General features: G+C 49.2%; 2 protein-coding genes across 17 annotated transcripts; both read right to left on the bottom strand.

Moving 5' to 3' along the window:
* Positions 1–325: 325 nt before the first annotated feature.
* Cdpf1 (cysteine rich DPF motif domain containing 1) lies at positions 326–8,610 on the bottom strand. Of its 16 annotated transcripts, none has more exons than XM_013362709.4 (5): positions 8,408–8,578; positions 4,874–4,981; positions 3,521–3,633; positions 2,506–2,617; positions 326–1,294 (listed from the first exon to the last, which is right to left on the bottom strand). In XM_013362709.4, the coding sequence occupies exons 2-5, from the start codon at positions 4,874–4,876 to the stop codon at positions 1,157–1,159; spliced, it is 366 nt and encodes a 121-aa protein (XP_013218163.1). In that variant the 5' UTR covers positions 4,877–4,981; positions 8,408–8,578; the 3' UTR covers positions 326–1,156. The 16 variants fall into 16 exon arrangements, 3 of the variants coding, with proteins under 3 accessions (XP_013218163.1, XP_013218166.1, XP_021588738.1); XR_013440136.1 differs by having other exon boundaries at positions 1,155–1,294; positions 1,494–2,637; positions 4,874–4,965; positions 8,408–8,583; XR_013440125.1 differs by lacking the exon at positions 326–1,294 and adding an exon at positions 7,819–7,911 and having other exon boundaries at positions 1,451–2,637; positions 8,408–8,586.
* Positions 8,611–12,919: 4,309 nt separating this feature from the next.
* On the bottom strand, positions 12,920–20,241 carry Pkdrej (polycystin family receptor for egg jelly). The gene has a single exon (XM_040281782.2). The coding sequence runs from the start codon at positions 20,239–20,241 to the stop codon at positions 13,603–13,605; it is 6,639 nt and encodes a 2,212-aa protein (XP_040137716.2). The 3' UTR covers positions 12,920–13,602.
* Positions 20,242–20,882: the final 641 nt, after the last annotated feature.

The following is a 20,882-nucleotide window of genomic DNA, read 5'->3' as shown; positions in this document are numbered from 1 at the left end:
GAGTCCTGAATGATGCTGTGATTAGAGCTGCTCTGTACAGACCGAGCCCAGCTGGGTCTGCTCTGGGCCTGCCCTTGCTGGAGCTCGCCGTCACCACAGGGTCACCCTCTGCCTTGCAGGACAGAATGGATCTAGGACAATGTGGCCCCAGAACATGACATCCATGAATCTGAAGTACACGAAACAGGAAGCTTTTTTTAAATATCTTTATTTTTATGTGGTGCCGAGGATCGAACCCAGTGCCTTACAAGTGCAAGGCAAGCGCTCTCACTCGAGCCACAATTCCGGCCCCTAGGAAGCTCTTAAATAAAATCCAGTGTACACATCAGTCAAAGATCTTTATATCTCACCCAACTTGATGGTCGGCCTTGCCGTGGTCACAGAATAAGGCAGCAGTTCCTGCCTCTGAGACTCTAAGCAGACATGGGGACCTCTGGGAGGCTGTGGGACTAGAGGGCTGAGTGCAGGGTGGCGAGGGGGTGGCGTAAGGGAAGGAAGCCAGTGTTCCTGACCTGAGAGTGCAGGGCAGAACGTGCAGTGGGGCCCGGGCTGGAGGCAGCCTGAGCAGCTGGAAAGCCGACACTTGGCTTCCCGACACCCCCTCCACTGCTTGTCCATGATGTCTTGCCCAAAGTGTCCACAAAAAACATCTTCACACTGCCATCCCAGAGTACCTGTGAGGACATCCAGTCTCCAAGTGTCTTGTGGAAGAATTTCTTTTCAGAGCATTGGTGGGCTCTTCAGGTTCTCAGTCATGTCGGTAATGGGCAGTGAGTGGTCAAGATGCAGGACATTTCCAAGCTTACATAAGGATGTAAAGAAAAAATCCTGTCCCCCAGACCTGCTGCTGTGCATGAAGACAGCCTCGGAGAGTGACTTCCTTGTGCACAGATGGCAGTGTGGTCCTCCACCATGTTCCAGGCCTCATGTGTGCGCCTCCCGGGCTACCAGAGCTGCCCAGTGAAGGGAGTCTCCCTCTCACTCAGAATCCTCAGCCCTGGGGGCAGCTCCACAGCACTAGGCTGGACCCACAGGCTGTCTGCTCCACCTCCTGGCATGGCTCCTCCACTCTCTTGGGCTGCAGATCCTGGTCCCTGCCAGGCCAGGAGCTCTGCGCAGGAGGCTGCTGCCCACTTGGCACAGACTGCACTCACATTCAAGGACAGGGCTGGCTGGAGGGCCGCTTAGGACCTTTCCTTTTCTCCACATCTTGCTGGATTTCCCGAGGGAAGGCGCTGATGTTGTCCTGGACACAAGGGAGGCAGAACCTCCTGCTGTAGAACAAGCTGCATTCCTGGGGCAGGGGAGGGGGCAGTGAGTGGCCTGGACACTGCTGCTCCTCCAGAGCTGCCAGCGGCCCCCCACAGGCACAGGGAGGGCAGGGGCCACAGCCAGAGCAGCAAGAGCTAAGGGTCTGGCAAGGCATCTAGGAGGCAGGGGGTACGGGGGGACAGATGCCAGGCCTGCCCTGCTCCATCAGAAGTAAAGCCCACCTCGGACTGGAGTCCTGTGTCCTCGCTTGGTTATCTCAGCGGGTCAGGGCCTTGGCAAGTGCCTGTGTCAGGAGCAGCAGGGGATGAGAGGGACAGCCCCACAGACCTGAGAAGCCACCAATAAGTGACTGGTCTGGGCAGGAGGCCAGACCTTCCCAGCCACGTCCACTCTCCTTCATGACCCTCAATACTATAACTGCTGAGATTCCCCCTTGCACCCAGCTCAGGGCACTTCCCAGCCCGCTTTGCAACTGGGTATGGCCATGGGGCGAGTATGGTCGGGGTGTCATCATGAGTATGCTACCTCCTGATCATGCCCTCCAAAGGAAGGGACATATGCTCCCTTGTCCATTCTTGCTAGCTGGGTGATGGTAGAAGCTGCAAGATCCACAGTGGACCCAAGTGGATGTTGTATGTTGATGATAGCAGCACAGTCCACCCAGCAAGGACTGCCTGGCATAGACTCATATATAAGAAAATGAGTAAATAACTATCTCTTGTTGGACCACCCTATTTTGGGGGTCTCTCTCCAGCCCCTTAGCACCATGGCATATGCCTCAACTACTAATCAAATTGCCTAAGTTCTTGGAAGCAGTCCTTTGCCATGGAGATACCCGTGTGGGCTACCTCCCTTCTGCTCACCTGCTCTCCTGTGCCTCACCCTCCACCACCTCTCCTGACCCCTGCCTGTGTAAGGCTCGGCCACACCCTCATCAGCCGACCTTGAGGGGTGGGCTGGTGGGCTGGTGCAGTCTGTGTCTCTTCCCTCTTATGTGCTTTGATCTGTGGCAGATGCTCATGGACTTCTCAGCCTCCAGGACTTCTCTGGTCACACTGGCCACATGCCAGTACCACAGTGCAAGGATCTAGTTCTACTCCTTGTCCAGGCCAAGACACTCTACCTGACCCTCACCTGCCCTCCGACAAAGGCTTCCCTGGCTCCACCTGTGCCGGGCGGGCCCCCAGATCCCCACAGTGAGGACAGGCAGTCCTGGCCCTGCAGCTTACCCACCGGACCCACACACACCAGCCTGCTGCATAAGCTGCACCGGGACCCAAGGACCAGGAATCTGTCTGTGCCTGAAGTGAAGGGGTCCTTCATGACGTAGCTCTCTTCCAGCAGGCTGCAGGAAACAAGCCCAACCTAAGCCAGTGGACACCAGGCTGTGAGCCACAGCACTGGCTGTGCAATAGGGGACCTGCTGGGACCTGCACCCCTGCCTAGGCTCAGCAGAGGAGGGAGTGTCCACCTCTGCCACAGGGTAGTGACAGAATGGCCAAGCCACTGCAGGCCAGGAGAGAACTGAGACCTGAACCAGTCTTGGTCTACACCAGCCATCCGTGTAGAGAGAAGTCCTTTTTAGTAACAAGAAGAGGGGCTGTCCCAGTGTGCCCCAACCCCAGTCTCACCACTGGGTGTGGGCACAAGGCTCCCCCAAGCTGCCAGCTCTCACACCAGCAGGGTTACATGGTGACACAATTCCTGGTCAGCAGAAGAACCAAAGCTAGAAGAAAGGAGCCTGGTGCCCCTGCCACTGGGCCATGGTCGGCTTCCCCCATGCCTCTGATTTGAGATATGGAAAGGTCAAAAGCAAGTGCTAGACCAGGTCCACTCTTGGTTGCTGTGGGCAGACCCACAAGAGGTGGTCCTCAGCACTCACGTCTACCGGGACAGCAAGGAAGACGGTGTCCCTCCCAGGAAGTAGCACCAGACAACAGGGCATAGCCCCAAATGATGAGGCCACCATGGCTTCTGTTGCCCACTGCTGGGATGTTTCAGTGTAGCCACAGATTCTACCCGGTGGCTGGAACAGTCCTTGAACCCTGGGCTGTGCTAGGAGGAAAAGCCTGGGGGCTGGACATCCGAGAAGCCCTTAAGTCCTGCCTGGGCCTCTACCGGTCATACCTGAAACACCCAAAGCCTGGGCAGGAACAGGCCTGAGGCACAACACCCAAGCCAGGTGTCAGACTCAGGCCCAGCATCTGCCAAACCACCCCGGGCACTGGCTCCCAAAACATGTACTCACACAACAGCCTGGGTGTTGGGGGGCTTCTGCCCCACATAGCTGTATGGAGCTGTCACAGAACAGAGCTGGCACTTGAACACACCCAAAGGACAGCACTCTGCCTCAGATGCCATCTGCAAGATGAAAAGACAGGGCATGTCACTTTCTATTATAGTTTGGATGTGTTTTCCCCCAAAAGCTCATGTATAAAACAATGCAAGAAGGCTTGGAGGAGAAATGATTGGGGCATAGCCTTAACCTTATCAGTCAATTAATCCCTGATGGCATTAACTGAAGTGGTAGGTGTGGCTGGAGGAGTGGGAACTGGGGCATGGCTTTGGGGTGTACATTTCTATCTAGTGAGTGGAGTCTCTCTCTCTGCTTCCTCGTGATGTGAGCTGCTTTCCTCTGCCACACTCTTCTGCCATGATGTTCAGCCTCATCTTGAGCCTCAAGATTTGAGCCTGCCTTCTATGGACTAAGACCTCTGAAACTGTGAGCCCTCAAATTAACCTTTTCTCCTCTACAATTGTGCTGGTCAGGTCCTTCAGTCACAGCAGCAAGAAAGCTAACACACCTTCAGAACCACAAACCCCCATCTCAGAGCCTCAATGGTCTGGTGCATATTTTTTACCTATAAAATGCATGCCTCCCTTACAGACAAGGAATCCCAAGCTCAGAGCAAGCCCAAGACCTGCTCACAATTGCATGTGATGTTTGAGTGTGCTCGAGATGGACTGCTGGGCTGTGACACCAGCCTCAAGCTCTGAAAGATGAGAATTGTCACGTATGTACACCAACTATGAAACAACTACATTAAAAATCAATCACAGAAAGGTACCTGGAAATTCCCTAAATACTTAGAAATTCAGCAATATACTTCTTAAAAAGCCATAGTCCAAAGGAGAAATCACAAGACAAATTATAAAATATTTTTAACTATATGAAAACTAAAATACAACACACCAAAATGTGCAGAATGCAGCTTACATGGTTTTTAGGAAGGAATTTCATGACTTTGCATGTTTACATTAGAAAAGAATATTTAGACTCAATCCTATAGTGATGATTTCTTAAGAAGCTAGGAGGGGAAAGCAAATAACACCCATGTAGAAAAGAAGAAAATAATAATAAAAAAAGAAACAGAAGTCAAAGAAATGGGGTAAAGGCCAACAGAAAAAGACTCAATAAAGCCAAACTGCTTATTCCAAAAGTTAAATAAAATTGATAGCCTCTAATTAGATTGATCAAGAAAAGTTGAAGAAGACATAAATTATTATTCTCAGGAATGAAAGAGGCAGCATCATTAGGACTAGAAACACTTTACAGATAATAAAGGAACATCGTGTATTACTTTTAACCAAAAATTTTTACCATTTATCAGCCAATCATCAGCCAGTCACAGTGATGCACATCTGTAATCCCAAGACTCAGGAGGCTGAAGCAGGAGGATGCATGTTCAAGGCCTGCGTGGGTGAGATTCTGTCTCAAAAATAAAAAGGGCAGGGCTGGGGTTGTGGCTCAGTGGTAGAGCGCTCGCTTAGCACATGTGAGGCCCTGGGTTCAATCCTCAGCACCACATAAAATAAATAAATAAAATAAAGCTATTGTGTCCAACTACAACTAAAAAATAAATATTTAAAAATATTAAAAGGAAAAAAGTCCCTGGGTTCAATCTCCAGGACCAACAAATAAATTAAAAAATAAAACAGAAAATACACCAATTATCGAAAGTGACTCAGAAGATACTGGGAACCTACAAGTCCTATTTTTACTAAGAAAATGAAATTTATAATTAAGAATTTCTCCAAAAACGAAACAAACAAAAATACATTTTTCAAAATGTCATGTCTAGCTGGCTTTACTGTCTAATTCCGTCAAGCATGTGAAGAAGTAGCATTAATCCTATGTGAACTCTTCTAGCATTGCAGGCAGAAGGAACACTTCCTGGGGTTTTGTGATACCAATAGTTTGTAAACACCAAACTGCTAGTGTTACCATGACACCGCAAACTAGACAAAGCTTTTATCACATAAATACAGACTGGCATCCTCATGGACATCAACACAAGTAAACAAAATATTAGCAAGTTGAATTCAAAGGTCTAATGGATTGTGACAGCAGATTTGTCCCAGGAATGCAAGGTTGGTTTGACATTCAAAAACCAATGTGTACAATTCATGCCACTAACAGAGGGAAGAAAATCATATGGTCATATCAATAGATACAGGAAAATCATGATAAAATTCAAGAGGATTATTAAAAACCCAAAGCTACACATTATGCTGGGAGAGGAAGCCCTAAGTGGCTCCCAACTGGCTGGAGTGAGCTCCCTTCTTAGGAATATAAGGCTGTTTAGTTGGATATGACCTTTTTCCACAGGCAGCTAGTTCTAGGGGCTAATTACTTATCCTGCAAAATCTCACTTCCTCACCTTCACTCCTACTGTTCCTTCCACCTGCAAGACTTTCCCCTCATCTCTACAGAATTTCTTTCTGGCTACTCTGAAGATTTGATCTTTGGCTTTCAGCAATTTCCAGGATTGTTCTTTTGTTTTGAAGTTACTTATCCTGATGATGCTGCTGTAAGCAAATTCTTCAATCTGTGGTTGGTATCTTTCATTAGTTCTGAAAAATACAAATATTTCTTCTGCTCCATTTCTCTTTTCTGCTGAAATTGCTACTGCAAATGTTAATGCCAGTTGATACTGGCCCACAGTTCTTGGATGCTCTACTTTGGGTTTTCCATTCTCTTCTTGTATTTCAGTTTGGGCAATCTCTATTGACCTATCTTCAAGTTCATTGATTTTCCCTGCTTACCTATAGCAAGTCAACTGCTGTACCCTTTGAAGGCATTCTGTGCCCCTGCTATTTCTTGCTAGCATTTCCATCAGCTCTTTCTGCTCCCTTCTCTGCTGAAACTCCCATCTGTATATGCATACTGTCTACCTTTTTCACTAAAGCTCTTAATATATTAATCATGCTTAAACTGCATCTTGACAGTTCTAACATCTGAGCCATATCTGCTTCTGGTTCTATTGATTGTTTGATCCTTAGCAGTGGGGCCTTTTGTTTTGCTATTCTGGTTGAAAGCTTGACACTGTTTGGTAATGGAGGTAAGCAGTACTTACGCCTGAAAACAGGCCTATTTCTGCTGAGCCTGTGTAGTACTGGGTATTGAATCATTCTAGTTAACAGCTGACACAGGTCTGGGTTTTGTAGTTGCTATTATTATCCTTCGAGTATGCCAGGCTTCATATTTCCCCAGCAATACCTTGCTCGGGTGTGAGATTTATTTGTCCAGAATGTTCTCAACATCTGCTCCACCATCACTTCAGGCTGCAGGTACAACTGCATGCTACTCACTGTCATCTGCACAGTAGTAGTTCTATCTTTCCTTTACTGTCAGGCCTAGGCCTTGTGACCCTGGATGTGTGGATGTGTCATGAATCCCGCCCCTTCCCCAAGTATATGAGACTTCAAATGATAGTCACAGGGTACAGCTGGAGCAGCAGCCACCTCTTCCTCCAAGTCTGCACCACTAAGAAAGCATTTTTGCCCCTGCCCTGGATCTTTTCCACAGCACAGTGCATGCTGGTGAAGAGTCCGGAGTGGCTGCAAACTCTCTTTGTTTCTGTGGCTCCCAGGGGCTCTATACACCAACCCTAGTCCACACTTGGTATAGCTGGTGTTATGTTTGGATATGAGGTGTCTCTCAAAAGCGCATGCAAGAAAGTTTAGCTGGTAGCAATGGCACATGCCTGTAATCCCAGTGGCTTGGGAGGCTGAGACAGGAGAATTGAGAGTTCAAAGCCAGCATCAGCAAAATCAAGGTGCTAAGCAACTCAGTGAGACCCTGTCTGTAAATAAAAAATACAAAATAGGGTTGGGGATGTGGCTCAGTGGTTGAGTGCCCCTGAATTCAATCTCCAGAAGCTGCCCCCCCCAAAAAAAAGTTTAAAGGTGAAATGACTGATTAAGAGAGCCTTAACCTAATTGGTGCATTAAAACTGATAAACTGGTTGGTAATGTAGATGGGTGGGGTGTGGCTGGAGGTGGAGGGCATGTCTTTGGGGTATATATTTTGTCCCTGGTGAGGGGAGTCTACTTCCTGATTGTCGTGTCCTGATCCCCAGCCACAGCCTTCTGCCATGATGGATGGAGCTGGCTGTCTGTGGACTGAGAACTCTGATACTGTGAGCCCCAAGTAAGCTTATCCTCCTCTAATTGTTCTTGTCACATTTTTTGGTCAGAGCAGTGAAAGAGCTGACTAAAACAGCTGGTATTCAGCATTTCATTAAAACTTAGCTGACTACTTACCAGCTTGGATGGCAAGCTCTCCCATGGTCTGTTGGGCCTAGGAAGCTCTGTCATTCAAGATAGGATAAGAGATCCCTCTGTGATGCCTGCTGTCTGATGGGTTCAAGAAAACTTATGACTGGTAGATCATTCAGCTTTATCTGACCATTTTGCTAACAGAATTTCTAGTTGTCTTTCAAAGTTCTTGCACAACCTTAGGAGTCAGCCCCTTGGCTCCCTGCTGTGACCTCCCCCCCACCGACTCAAGGGATGTGCAGTGCGCCCAGCAGTAGGAGCTCTGTTGTTGGCCAGCCCCGATGCAGACCTCGGGTGACTTGTGAAAATCCTGGATGCGAGCGAACCTAATTCCACTTTGCATCTTAACTGGTGCGACCTAGACCCCCACTGAGGCTGCTGGGCGCGGTGCCCTTGTAGCAGGTAAACGGCAGGTGACAGTCCCGGGACGGCGTGGCCTCAGCCCAGTCACCGCCCGCCTCCCAGCCAGCTCTCGGGATCAGCAGGGCTCCGCACCGCCGGCCCCGCCCTAGGCGCGCGCGACCCTTCAGCGTCCCCCATCCCCGTCCCGGTGCCCGACGGCCGTGCCGCCCACCTCCGCTCACAGCCGGAAGACAGCCGGGACCGGCCAAGGCAGGAGCCCACGAGCTGCAGGCGCCTAGAGAGCGCCAGGCCGGCCACCACACGCTGGCCGCCGCACAGGAACTCACCGCGGCCCGCCGCCGCGACCCTGGCCCCACGGCGCCTGCGCGACCCGGCTCCGCTTCCGCTTCCGTCGCGTCCTTCCGGTTCCGTAGTGGAACCTGTGACGCGGCTGCTCCCGGCCGAACTCGCGGGCTCTGCCTGCCGTTCGCACCTCCCCGAGGCGCCCGGCCCCCGGGGCTTCGCAGGTCAGGGTCGCCGGACCTTGTTAGCTGGCTGCGTCCTGTCGCCCCGCTCCCGGCAGGGGGCTGTGCCCACCCCCGGGCCGACGGGCTGGGTCAGCAGGAGCCCCGGCGTGTGTGGCCTCCCAGTGGCCGGCGACGGCTCTGGTGGTCTGCGCCTCGCGCCCCTTTCAGCCCGCTGTTATTTGGCCCTGAAATGCCCGCCCCACTCCTGGACCCCGTTAATGGGAAGCACCAGTCTGCGGAGTTACAGGCGCGAATTCTGAAGCCAGCAGGCTGAACGTGGCTTGTGGACTCCACTCCTGGCCTCTCCCTAAACGCCGTGGGGCTTCACCTGAGCTTTGCGGGAGAACTGGATTCGCGACGCCTCTTCCCCGGTGATTTGGGGTTTTGTTCTGTGGGAGAGATGACCTGCTGCAGCGGCAGGTCTCACTGTTCTGTTTCACCAGGCCGCAGTCTTCTTCGACATCCTGCATAGTTAGTGGGGTCTCTGGACCAGTTCCCCAGGCTCTGTGCGACATATTCACTCATTGCCTATGGGGCTGCAGCTGTACCTCGGAGACCAGAATTTACCCTACATTTGTCACTCTACATTTAAAGTTGCCAGTTAAATGGGACTGGTGCCTGGGACTCATTCCTTTGGGGAATTGAGAATTATAGTGAAGCCAGAATTAGGCAGATAGGCAAGGGTCAAATCCAGAGAATGGAGAGATTGAAATATTAATTCCTTCAGAGCCCTTCCTCCACCTTTACCAAGAACCTGCCCCTGCTCCCACCTGTTGCTAAGGTAAGCTGCCCCAGGAATTGTCCCTCCCTACAGGGAGTTGTAAAAGTTGCTAATTAATTCACCCTGGGCCCCCTTCCTGCCCAGAACACTCTTCCCTGGCCCCTCCAGCTGGCCTGTCTCCCACCTTCTGGCCATCCCAAGAGCATCTCCTGGACCTGGTCATGCACAAGAAAGGAGAGAGATAAGGGGAAAGAGAGCAGGAGAACAAAAGAAGCCTAGGCTATACAAAAAGGCAGAACACCCTCACTTCTTGGGATACTAGGATACCAGCTATGGCCCCCTTCTCCCTCTGGGGAGAAGTCTATGTTACCCCTTTTTAAACAAACCCTGTTTTACATGCTTGCCACAGCGTGCTTCTCTAATATTATGCTTCAACATATGAAGAAGCAGGTAACTGGCAGTATCAATAGGAGGATTTAGCAATAATACCTAGGACTAGAACCACTCGGACCTGGGCAAGAGTTAGCAAGCATTTTATTTCCTCACTAGTAGACATCAGCTATGCTTACAGCAATGATATTCTTCCAGTCCCTTTAAAGATAATATACTAGATTCATAGATTGTTTTTGTTTTCCAGATCTGCCCAATGAACTAGATGAAGCATGTCAGATTTAACCTATGAGGTACACTGTGGTAATCCCATGAATGCTACAGCAGACTTATTTTAAACCAGTTTGCATGCAGTGTAAGAGTTAATTGAAATACTAAGAGCAAATTGTGGTCTTTTAGCACAACCAAGGGTTAATTTTAAAAAATTGTTCAGTGATTAGAAAAAGCTTACCAAAAATCCAAAATCATTGAAAATATTCCATAAAGTTTTGGACAAAAGTGGTTTCAGAAAATAGACTGCATATGAAATAATCATTAAAATGACATTCAGGTAGAATGTAGGGAAATTAGAACCAGGAAACATTTATGCATAATCCTGAATCTAATTTTTGTAGAGACTGTTTTCTGGTCACTATAGCTCAAGATATAGCTTCTATTGAAGAAAGATTTGAGCAAAATGACAAGTGACCCACTTTAATTTTTAGGTTTTTAAAATGAAGGCATTGAAAAATGTAAAAGAAGAAGAACTTAAAGAAGTCCTGTTGTTCCAAGAAAAAGTACTAATTGGGAAATAACAGTAACACTAGATAATGATAGAGAAATGTAATGTTTTCTGTCATATTTTTTCATATGTAATGTAATGTTTCAAATGTAATGTTTTCTTTCATAATTTTTCATATGTACCTTCCTAGTAATGTTTAAACATGATATTAATATTCATGATTCAATTCTGAATCTAAAACTTAAGGAGTCCTATTCATAATTACAGTGGATACACAATTGTTTTTATTTGGCACTGTCAAGAACACCATTGTATGGAAATATTTATTACATTAACACAATGATTTTTCTGAAGAAGGCAAGAAAAATAAAATTTGTGGAATAAATAATGTGTGGATTACATATTTTTATTACTCATCTAGTCATTAGCAGCCCAAAAATGCATAATGACAATTCAATTTAGTTATCTTTGCTTTCTTGCCAATTTTTAGTTATGTAGGAGTCAGAATTCCACACATAATTTTTGTTTTGTTCTTATAAAGGTATATTTATCAAGGTAAGTGGATATAACATCGTATGTAACAGTTTGCATATCTTATAGCTTTCAAATATTTGTATAAGGAGATTTATATTCTGGCCCTGGGCCCCACAGATTTTAGGAATGGGCTTGGTGGGGAAAATAGTTGCATAAATGTTATGGTAATATGTGGCGAGCCAGCCATGGGCTGTGTGTGTGAGCTATGAGCATTTTGAGCGCACAAAGTGGACTGGACTGAGGATGCTGCTCTGTCTGGGCTGTGCACATATGTGTCCCTTGCTTGATACTCTTATCTCCCTGATAGTTAAAATTAGTGTGTCTGTGTTTCTTTGTTTCTTGTCTTTGGTTTTCCTGTCAAGAGGAAACCCCTGTTTTCTCCCCTTCCCCAACATGCCTGGGGTTGTCCTGTGACTGCTGTATTTCTCACCAAGAAGCTGAGACTCTGGTTTCATTTGGCAGGACCAGCATCTGCCATCCTGGTCCTCAGCCCAGCCTCCTCCAGCCTTTGCTCCTGGGCCTCCTTCCTGGACTCTGCTGTAACCAGGCCCCCAGTGCTTCTCTGAGGCCTCTCAGGTTGTGCTGCCTCTCAAGCCATGTGTTTATGACCACAACCCTTCAGGCTCATCAGTAACTCATTCTCTTGCCACAGCTCTGGGTCAAGAGTTGTTAGCTGGCACTGATCCTGGGAAACACTTGCTCCCATCCCTGGTGCTCCCTTCTTGGGAGGCAGCCAGACTAACCCTGAGTCTGTCTTAGGCCCGGGAGGAAGCAGACCCTTTAGCTGGTTGCTGAATTTGCAGAGCATGCCTGGTTGTACCCATCCATGGAGTCATATGAGTCTTGCCTGCTCCCATTGCTTGTCACCTCTGAAGGCAGCATTGCCTGCCATAGGGCTAACACCCCACAGATTAGTGCAGGGGGGTGCATTTGACCACACTGCAGCCAGCTTCCGTCAGTAAAAAGCAAACATTCAGCCCCATGTGGACTCTGTCCAGTAGTCAGGTGATCTAATATGAAGGTGTGCTCCAGGAAGGAGTGGCCTGTGGGGGCCAGCCATGCCCATGACCTCCCCACCAATGGAGTTAGAACATCTATATCTGCCCTTATGCTTACTGTGTGAGTAGCCTTGAGCAAGTTGCTAGGCTTCATTTTCTCACCTGCCAGAGAAGCCTAAGCCTGCCTGGTTCTCTGGAAGATATGGAAAATGTACACCTGGGGACGGGGGCCTGCCACTGCCATTCCTGCACAGGTCAGGGTGACCAGATGCCAATGTGGTGTCCCTCTTTCCCTCTTTTCTGGCCCTTGATTGAGGACAGGTACCGTGTGTGTGTGTGTGTGTGTGTGTGTGTGTGTGTGTGTGTGTGTGTTTCCTTTAGTAGTGAGATTGAACCAGGGATGCTCTATCACTGGGCTACAACCTCAGCCCTTTAATGTTTATTTTGAGACAGGGTCTTATTAAATTGCCAAACCTGGCCTGCAACTTGAGATCCTCCTGCCTCAGCCTCCTGAGTGGCTGGGATCTCAGGTATTCAGCACTGCTCCTGGCACCACAGGTATATTTGCCCCTCATGTAGAAATCACTGCAAGTCTCAGAAGAAACCATGCATTTAATTCTGATAAAACTTCAAGTGACATCTACATAAACAAACGTGTTTCTAAGTAAAAATATAACATATATTAGCCCTTGTTTCTTTTAAACAATAAACCACCATTGCTTATTCCTAAATAATGCATATGCCATAAATAATCAAGTGCTCAAGCCCTGAATGGACATGCTGCTATATTCTATATATATGTGTGTGTGTGTATGTATGTATATATATATATATATATATATATAGACTGTGCTGTACTTCACCATGAGCCCATATGCACCTTTTTAACAAAAGCCACGCTCCTTAGTCAGAATATAAAAAGTTGACTTGAACTGCAGTAACATGAAGGAGTAAATGGAAAATTTCAGACTTGAAGGGCTCCCATCCCTTCCCTAACTCAAGGGGAAGTCCTAGAACTCCCCACAAGGTGCCTGGAACTCTAGCCCAGGAGTGGGGACGAGGAGGCTCCATATCCCTGGTCTGCAAAGGGGACTCCCGGGGAGGCCCAGCCGTCTGGGGCTTTGTGGGGGCAGCAGCTGTGGGTCTTGCAGCTGGAGGCTGCCTCACCCTGGCCAGTTCCAGAGCGGGGCCTCATGCTTTTTTCTTCAAATCTGGTCCTCAAAACCAGTGGGTATAACTACCCCAAACTACTGTGGGCTCCCAAGAAATGAGGGCTTCACCTGGACCAGGAGTCACCGAATCCATCTAGAGAGAAATCGATCAGGCATTCCACATTGTGTGCCTCTTCTCTCCTTGAGCAGTCTGCTCCTACGTTTCACGGTCCTGATAGCAGGGCCCAGACTGGGGATACTTCCAAATGTAGGGCTGTACTTTGTGAAGGATCTGGGTAGAAAACGTGGCTGAGCCACTAAACCTTCCTTAATCCCACAGACTGCATTTGGAAAGCACTTCTTCTATCTCTTGACCTGTTACTGATCAAACAACGAGGTAGACCATTTTCTTCCCGTTGATGTTTCTGGTCTTCAGCCCCAGGTACCGGTGGCTGTTCTTCTCTGGCTGCCCATACAACATGGTGGCGAGGAACTCCGACTCATCCTTGGGCTTAGACTGAGGGATCAGAAATGTAAATGCAGCTCTTAGTTTGCGACACAGGTAGGTCATGGCTTCCACCTCGTCCGATGGCTCCTCATACACAGGCTGCTTCATCTCCTCATAAGCAGAGAGGATCACAGCCTGAAATAAGTTGATCAAGATACAGATCATCACCAGCATGAATGATGACAGGAACAGAACCCCAAGAACTCTGTTACTGGAAAATTCAGTGTCCTGAAAAGCCGAGACGCAGTAGGAAAATATCGTCTGAGTGGCATGAATCATGTTACTGTAGTGCCATTCATGCTGACCAAAGACCAGGTAACCAAAAGCCATGTACACAAAGAAATACACAGATACCACAAAGGCCATGTGGCAGATGCCAGGCAGGGCGGCCTGGATGGCCCTTTGAGCCAGGCGCACATCATAGAAGAATCTCGAATACCTGAGGGTCTTCAGAATGGTCAGAAATAACAGGAAAGCCAGAATAATCCTCATGGTGTGGTCTATTTGAGAAACCGCATGGAAGGGAATGAAGTCTTCGGGGCTGGACAAGTAGAACTGAATCACACCAGTGGCCAAGAAGTGCTTACTGACAAAGAGCATGATCAGCAGGGTAAATATGCATTTTAAAGCAAAGTTGAGCAGATTATAAACACTTTTCATGTAGGAGGCTCCTTCTTGCAAAATTACGTAGCCCTCATCCACAATATAGGCTAGAAAAAAAATGAGAATGGCCACATACAAGTAGATCTCTGCTGATGTTTTCCTGTTGAAGTCAGCAAGTGGGAAGGAGTGTGTGGATATGCTGGAGTTGACTACCCCCAGCTGTGAGACCTCAAATAGGACTGAAATGCTACAGAACAGGTTGACGTCTGGATTAAAAGTGGTTAGTTCCAGAATCACAGCCCATGTCTTCTCATCAAGCCATTTGCCTCCTTGGAGTTCTTTGAGCCTCAATGTGGAATTAAACTGTTGCTGTTCTGGAAAAAAATAGAATGCATACCCTCCAGATCCATAGGTATTTAACAGTCCATAGGAATAATACACCCATTTTTTTTCTCGGGGCTTATAAGTAAACCCATTGGCGGCATTGTCTGTCTCACGCTTGCTAACTGCATTCCAAAAGCTAGAATAGTTTTTTGTGTCTTCTGGGTCAGTGCCATACTTGGGACGACAATGGATCTCTTTTGAGATGCTGTTCTCCACGAAGTTCTCAGAAGGCAGGCACACTCGTTCCCCAGCTTTTGCTCTCACTTGCCTCAGGAGTGGAAGGCCAAGGATTTTAGAAGAGCTATCGATAAGAAACGTTGGGTTCAGGTCATTGTGGAACAAAGGCAAGAGTACACCATCAAGCCATCTGTAGATGTCTTGCAGCTTTGTCACAGCAGCAAGATCCACAGAGAACTGATCCCGGATGAACTGATTATAGTAGAAGCTGTCAGTGTGACGCAGCAGGGCAATAAGGAGCAGCAGAAGGGCCAGGAAGATGAAGTGGGTCAGAAGATAGCTCAGGAACAGGATGGCCCTTCTCCTGATCCTCTTCTTCCTTCTGAATATTCTGATTTCATCCTCGGTGAGAGGCTGGTACATCCTTGAGCCCTGGAGGTTGAGGATGTGCTGGTGGAAGGTCTGCATCTCCTTCGGAGACACTATCAGCTCCCGCAGCCTGATCTCAATGTAACCATGCTTGGTTGACCAGGAAAGGTTCTTGCAGTACTTTGGCTTACTTGTTTTGGCAGCCGACAACAGTATAATCTTACAGGGCTGCACCAGAAAGACCGACTGACAGAATGAGCACACAGATGCAAAGAGCCATTCCACTGACTTTTCATAGCCGTAAGTCAGCCCATAAAATATGATGAAGAATGATGACATGCTACAGGTGGCAAACACCAGGAACCATGCCACATAGACACACCACGAAGGCAAGATAAACTGGGGCTTCTTGTTAAGGTGCTGAGGACTCTCTTGCTGAGAAGGAACATCTTGATCGTCTTCTCTGTTTCTGTTACTGGCATTTGTGTTGGTCCTGTGGATGTCCGAGGAGCTGCTCTCTTCACTCACACTTTGCTGCTCCTCTTTAAAAGTGACTCGAACAAAAGACTTAGAAGGCCCAGGCTTGACCCTTGAGATGCGGCTTGTCGGTTTCTTGATGGTTGGGGCTACCCTGGCGACTGGGGTTTGCCTGGCCCTCGCTGTCCTCTTGGTGCTTGCCTTTTCTGTGGTGTACCCCTTGGAAGTTTCGTAAGCATGCCACTTGTCCAGGCGCTCTTTCCAGTACCCACTTTCTTCTGACAGAAGGGGATGCTTTTGAGGAGCCACCTCATCCAGACTCACTTGAGGTCTCTTCTGGGAGTAAGTAAAGAAAAATGTTATTAATAGATGAACAGGGATTGTAATTATGACACTTTCAATTCCTATCATCATTGATCTGATGTAGCGTCCCTCTTTTGATTGCTCTTTTACGTTAAGATTAAAGAACATGATGTTACAAACAAGGGAGCTGAGCAACATGGCTAAGCAGCAGGACAGTCTTTGAAGCCTGTTGAACGACTTAGAAACAATATTAGTAAAAACAGAGAACCACAAGTGGTTCTTCCCTAGCCTCCTGGTCACATCTATCAGGAAGTAGTCCTTTCTTTTCAGAGGCTCATCTGGGAGGGTAACAGGAAATGTTTCTTCCAAAGTGGTGTCAACAGAAAGCCACTTCCGGCATATGAATAGCCAAATTTGTCTGTTAAACAGATTTTCCACTTTGATTCTACTTAAATACCAGCTTGGAGCTCTTCCCTCATTGTTGTGCCACACACGGATGGAATGGATGTCCCCCAAGTCACTTTTTGTTGTAAGGAGGAAAGTGTTGATGCTCCCACGGTAGAGAGCCTTAAAGTGCGGATGGCTTAAACAATGCACATCACTCTTACTCTTTGTTCCATTAAGTTGGACAAAGACATTGGCCCTGGTCCCAGCCCCACAACGACTCCCTGTAAAAACAGTGATCAGATAGCACATGGTGTCATAAGGATCATTATCAGGCAGAATTATCACATGGTCCCGAAGAAAGTGGTCCATCTCATCCCTGTGCAAGGCCCAGAAGGCCAGCACTGTGTAGAGGAGTATGATGAACAGCACAGTGAAAAGGGTTACAGGGTTTTGGCTGACATTCCCGATGACTGTGAGCCGTAGATCCACAGGATTTGGAATCACGATCACTCTGGCTGTCACAAAGTGGGTGTGCAGGCGATGGTAGGCCAGCTTGAGTGCACCCAGCTGCCGCCTGGTCCTCACCGCGTTCTTGCAGACACAGTGCACTGTATCCCAAGTGGTCTTCTCACCCAGCACACAGGTGTCCTCCTTCCAGTCCCTCTGGATCCCGTACATGTCCATGCAGTTCACACTGAAGAGAGAGATTCTCACTAGCTTGTCACTGGGCTCCAGGACAAAATGAGGTGCCTGCAGAACCATGGATATGGTACACTTGGGTGAGTGGCTGCGCTGAGCTATGATTTGTAGCACGGATGGTGGCAGGCAAACCACGCGGGCCTCCCTAACGGCACAGGCTGCGTCAGACAGGTCACTCCAACTGTGGTCTACAACTGGAGGGACGTCGTGAGGCATGATGTAGACAGCAACCACATCAGCGGGGGCACCCTGACTGCCTGCGTACACAAACACCTTGAACAACACAGTCACTTCTGTAACAAAATGGATCAGCACCTCCCTGACTCTTCTGATGTCCACTTCGAATTCAAACCCCCCTGTTGTTTTCTTCAAGGACCCCTCATGCTCCTTGCTGGGTCCCACCGTGAGATTAAAGTTCACAGAGGTCAAGTTTTTTCTGACGAGGTACACATCTACTACATCAGGTGTGATCTCTATCACTTTTCCCTTTTCTGTGGCCCCTGTCATTCTGAACCCAATCACCCCTGCAGAAGTGTTTTCTGCAGCATTTATCCAAGGAAAGGGGTAATCTGTGAATTCATAAAACATCATAGAAACTGGAGCTTTTTCAGGAAGACCAGGAACCCTGCTCGCATTCAGTGTAGCATGGAAGCAATTTTGGCAGCATTCCTCATTTCTGAAAGCCTGGGAAACGTCCCACTTTTCAACTCTCTCCACATACATGTTCAGCTTGGGAGTCCTCAGCACAGTGGTCTCATTGCTTGGCACTTTGTCAGCCAGTATTGTGTCTGACAGAGATTCTACTACTTTGAAAGGATCTTCGACCACTCGACCCTTTTGAATGATCAGGTGGAGGATATTGGACAAGCTCATCAGGATTCCAGTGCTCATGATGTCTATCTGCTCAGAGCGAAAGTTCTTGTCTTTTCGTTGATACTCCTGCAGGGCCTGGTTTGCTTGCCATAGCTTCTCTAGGACTTTCTGCTGAGCCAGTTCAGTGAATTCAGAGCCTTTCTGAGTTAATTTGGTGATGATCATCACTACCTGGCCAATTTCATCCAAAGTGTTTACAGGAAGCTTGAAAGACTGTTTGACAAGTTCTTCCTGGAGATTGACTTTGTCACTTTGGAGTGTTGGTTCAGTTTTCATGCTATTCAAGACAGAAGCCACTACATATATTAAGTAACCTGCAGGTAACATGTCCTGCTTTTGAAGCAAAGTGGACAGCAATGAAGTGGGTCCTGTGGTGAGATGGACTAACTGATCCAACACAGTCTTTGAAGGGTTTTTGTCAGTAGGAGCCTGTACGGTGGCATAAAAGGTCACCTGAGAAAAAGCTCCTAGGGAGTCATAAACCTGGGCATAGAACTTCAAGGCATAATGATTCGCTGGCACACCAGCAGGGAGAAGGGAAGGAGGTGCCGTGGACCCTGTCCCCAGATACAGGGTGGTCCCCATGGTGTTCTCTTCCACTGAACTGATTTCTCCAACACTCTCCACATCGGAAACAATGACTTTATATGTAAGGGGAATGTCTTTATCCTTGAAATTACTACACTGGACAACAAATTGAGTAACAACTGCAAATCCTCTAGCTGGATTAACTTGGCATTTCCCAACTTGAGGCCCATGGTTGATGATGAAGCCATATCTAAACACCATGGTCATGCCCTTCCAACTTGTCAGAGAGACAGAAACCCAAAACCGAGCTTCAGAGAAATGTGAAAAGGCAAAAGCTTTTACCAACAAATAAGCACTATTCCTCCCCGTTACAGTTTGCCGCGTCCAGTCAAATAACACCTCATCACCTGCTGAGGACAAAATCGACCAGTTGTAGAAGTCCCTGCTGACACAGTCTTTGCAGTTAAGGAACAAAGAGAATCGATCTGATACGACTAAACTCTGGCCGCAGTTTTCCGTGCAGGAGATGTGTGCTGTAGGCAGTGGTCCCGGGAGCACTCGCACCCTTTTATCAGAAAATGCTGACTTGGAACCCTTCTTTACCATCATTCTGAAATAATATACCCTGTCCCCTTTAAGTGTTTCTGGGGCCAGTGTCAGTTTGGGGCTGGAAGCCTGCAGCCAATTCAGACTAGTCTGCTCTGGGTGACAGACATCCTTACTAAACACTGTAATTTCATCTAAATGGTAGTTGCTTAGATTTGTAGTACAGTACCAAGAAAAAACGAGCCCCTCTAAGGGCCTGTCTGCATCTGGGTCAGAAGACTTGCTTCCATCCAGAATCAGCTCATCTGTGAAATTCACTGTGACATCAGCGCCTCCGAGAAGGACTGCCTTCAGCGGGTGTCCGCTAACCTGGACGTACACGGCGTCTGTCGCGGATAAGACTTTTCCATCCGGTTTGTTGATGGTCATGCTGAAATTAAACACATACACTCCCTGCTGCAGAGTGAACTTGGGGATGCGTAAGAGGGGCAGATTCGCCTGCAGCTGAATATGCAGAGGACGCGTCCAGTCGGGCACGTGGTTTACGGAGCGGACGGGAAAGATCTGCCACTTGTAGACGATGTACACGTTCATGCGGCAGTCGTACTGGACGGACGCGTTGATGGAGCTATCTTTCATCCAGACGAAGGGCACGGGGTCTTTGTCCCTGCGGATCTGCACGCGGTGAATGACGCAATTGGCCAACTGGCAGGACTCGGAGGGCGCTGTGCTCCTGCTGCCCGACGAGTTGGCCGCCTTCAAGCCTTCGCGCGCGGGCGCTCTCGCCCGACACCTGCTCCGGCGGCGGTCGGGCTGCACCGAGCGGGGCGTGGGGCGGGCTCTGCCGGGTCCTGGCACCCGCGGGCTGGAGGTCCAGGCTGGACTCCAGGACGGGCGGCGGGCGCGGGGCAGGGCGCGCACGCGGCGGTGGAGCTGGAGGGCCGGGTCCGCGCGCCTGGGGGCTGGGGCGCCGCTCCGGGGGACGCCGCCCTCCCGGGCCGCGCGGGGCTGCGGGCGAAGGCGGGCGAGGCTGCCGCGCTGCCCGGAGCCGGGGGCGCTCCTGAGGGCGCCCGACGGCCAGGCCAACGTCCCGCGGCGGCCCGCGGGCGGCGGGAGGTGGCCCAGGCCCAGGCCCAGGCCCAGGAGCAGGAGCGCGGGCCCAGGCCGCATGGCGCCCGCCGGGGAAGCTGCGAGAGCCGCCCGGCGCGGACTGGCCTAACGGCCAGTGGGCGCGGGAGCGGCAGCAGCCGCGAGAGCAACTGGGACAGCAGAGCTCGGGCAACAAAGGTCACGGGAAGGTACTTGAGGGTGTCTCAGAGACACAGCGAGTTTTAGGATTAAGAAGGTTCTTAGAGAAACTGGACATGTGAGGTCACAGGGGCAGCTGGGTCTCAGAATCAGGGAGGTACACAGAGCAGCTGGAACACTGGAGGTCCCAAGGTAAGTGGAGTCTCAGAGTGGATCTGGTGGGGACAAGGGAGATGGTAAGGGCTCACTGGGGTCTCAGGAACAGGAGGTGGCGAAACCCTTGGGCCACCTCTGTTGGCACTGGTGTGCAGGCCCCGGGATCCAGAGTTGCCAAGTGAGGTTGATTCCAGTGGGTTTGACTGTGAGGGGAGAGGAAGGGGCCAAAGAGTCAAGGAGAGAAGGGAACTGGCTCAGGGCTCACAGGGTTGCCTTACTTGATGGGAAATAATTTGAGCACACATCAGAGGTATAGAGGAGGTTCCTTCAGGACAATGGATACACATTCAGGGGAGGATGGGGCCACCTCAAGAAGGAGAAGCAGCCTTTTTGAAGTTTGGCCCTTC

Source organism: Ictidomys tridecemlineatus, chromosome 6, assembly GCF_052094955.1.
Source record: "Ictidomys tridecemlineatus isolate mIctTri1 chromosome 6, mIctTri1.hap1, whole genome shotgun sequence".
NCBI classification, from domain to species: domain Eukaryota; kingdom Metazoa; phylum Chordata; class Mammalia; order Rodentia; family Sciuridae; genus Ictidomys; species Ictidomys tridecemlineatus.
The sequence above is the reverse complement of the archived record's forward strand: the minus strand, read 5'-3'. Positions and strand labels throughout refer to the sequence as shown.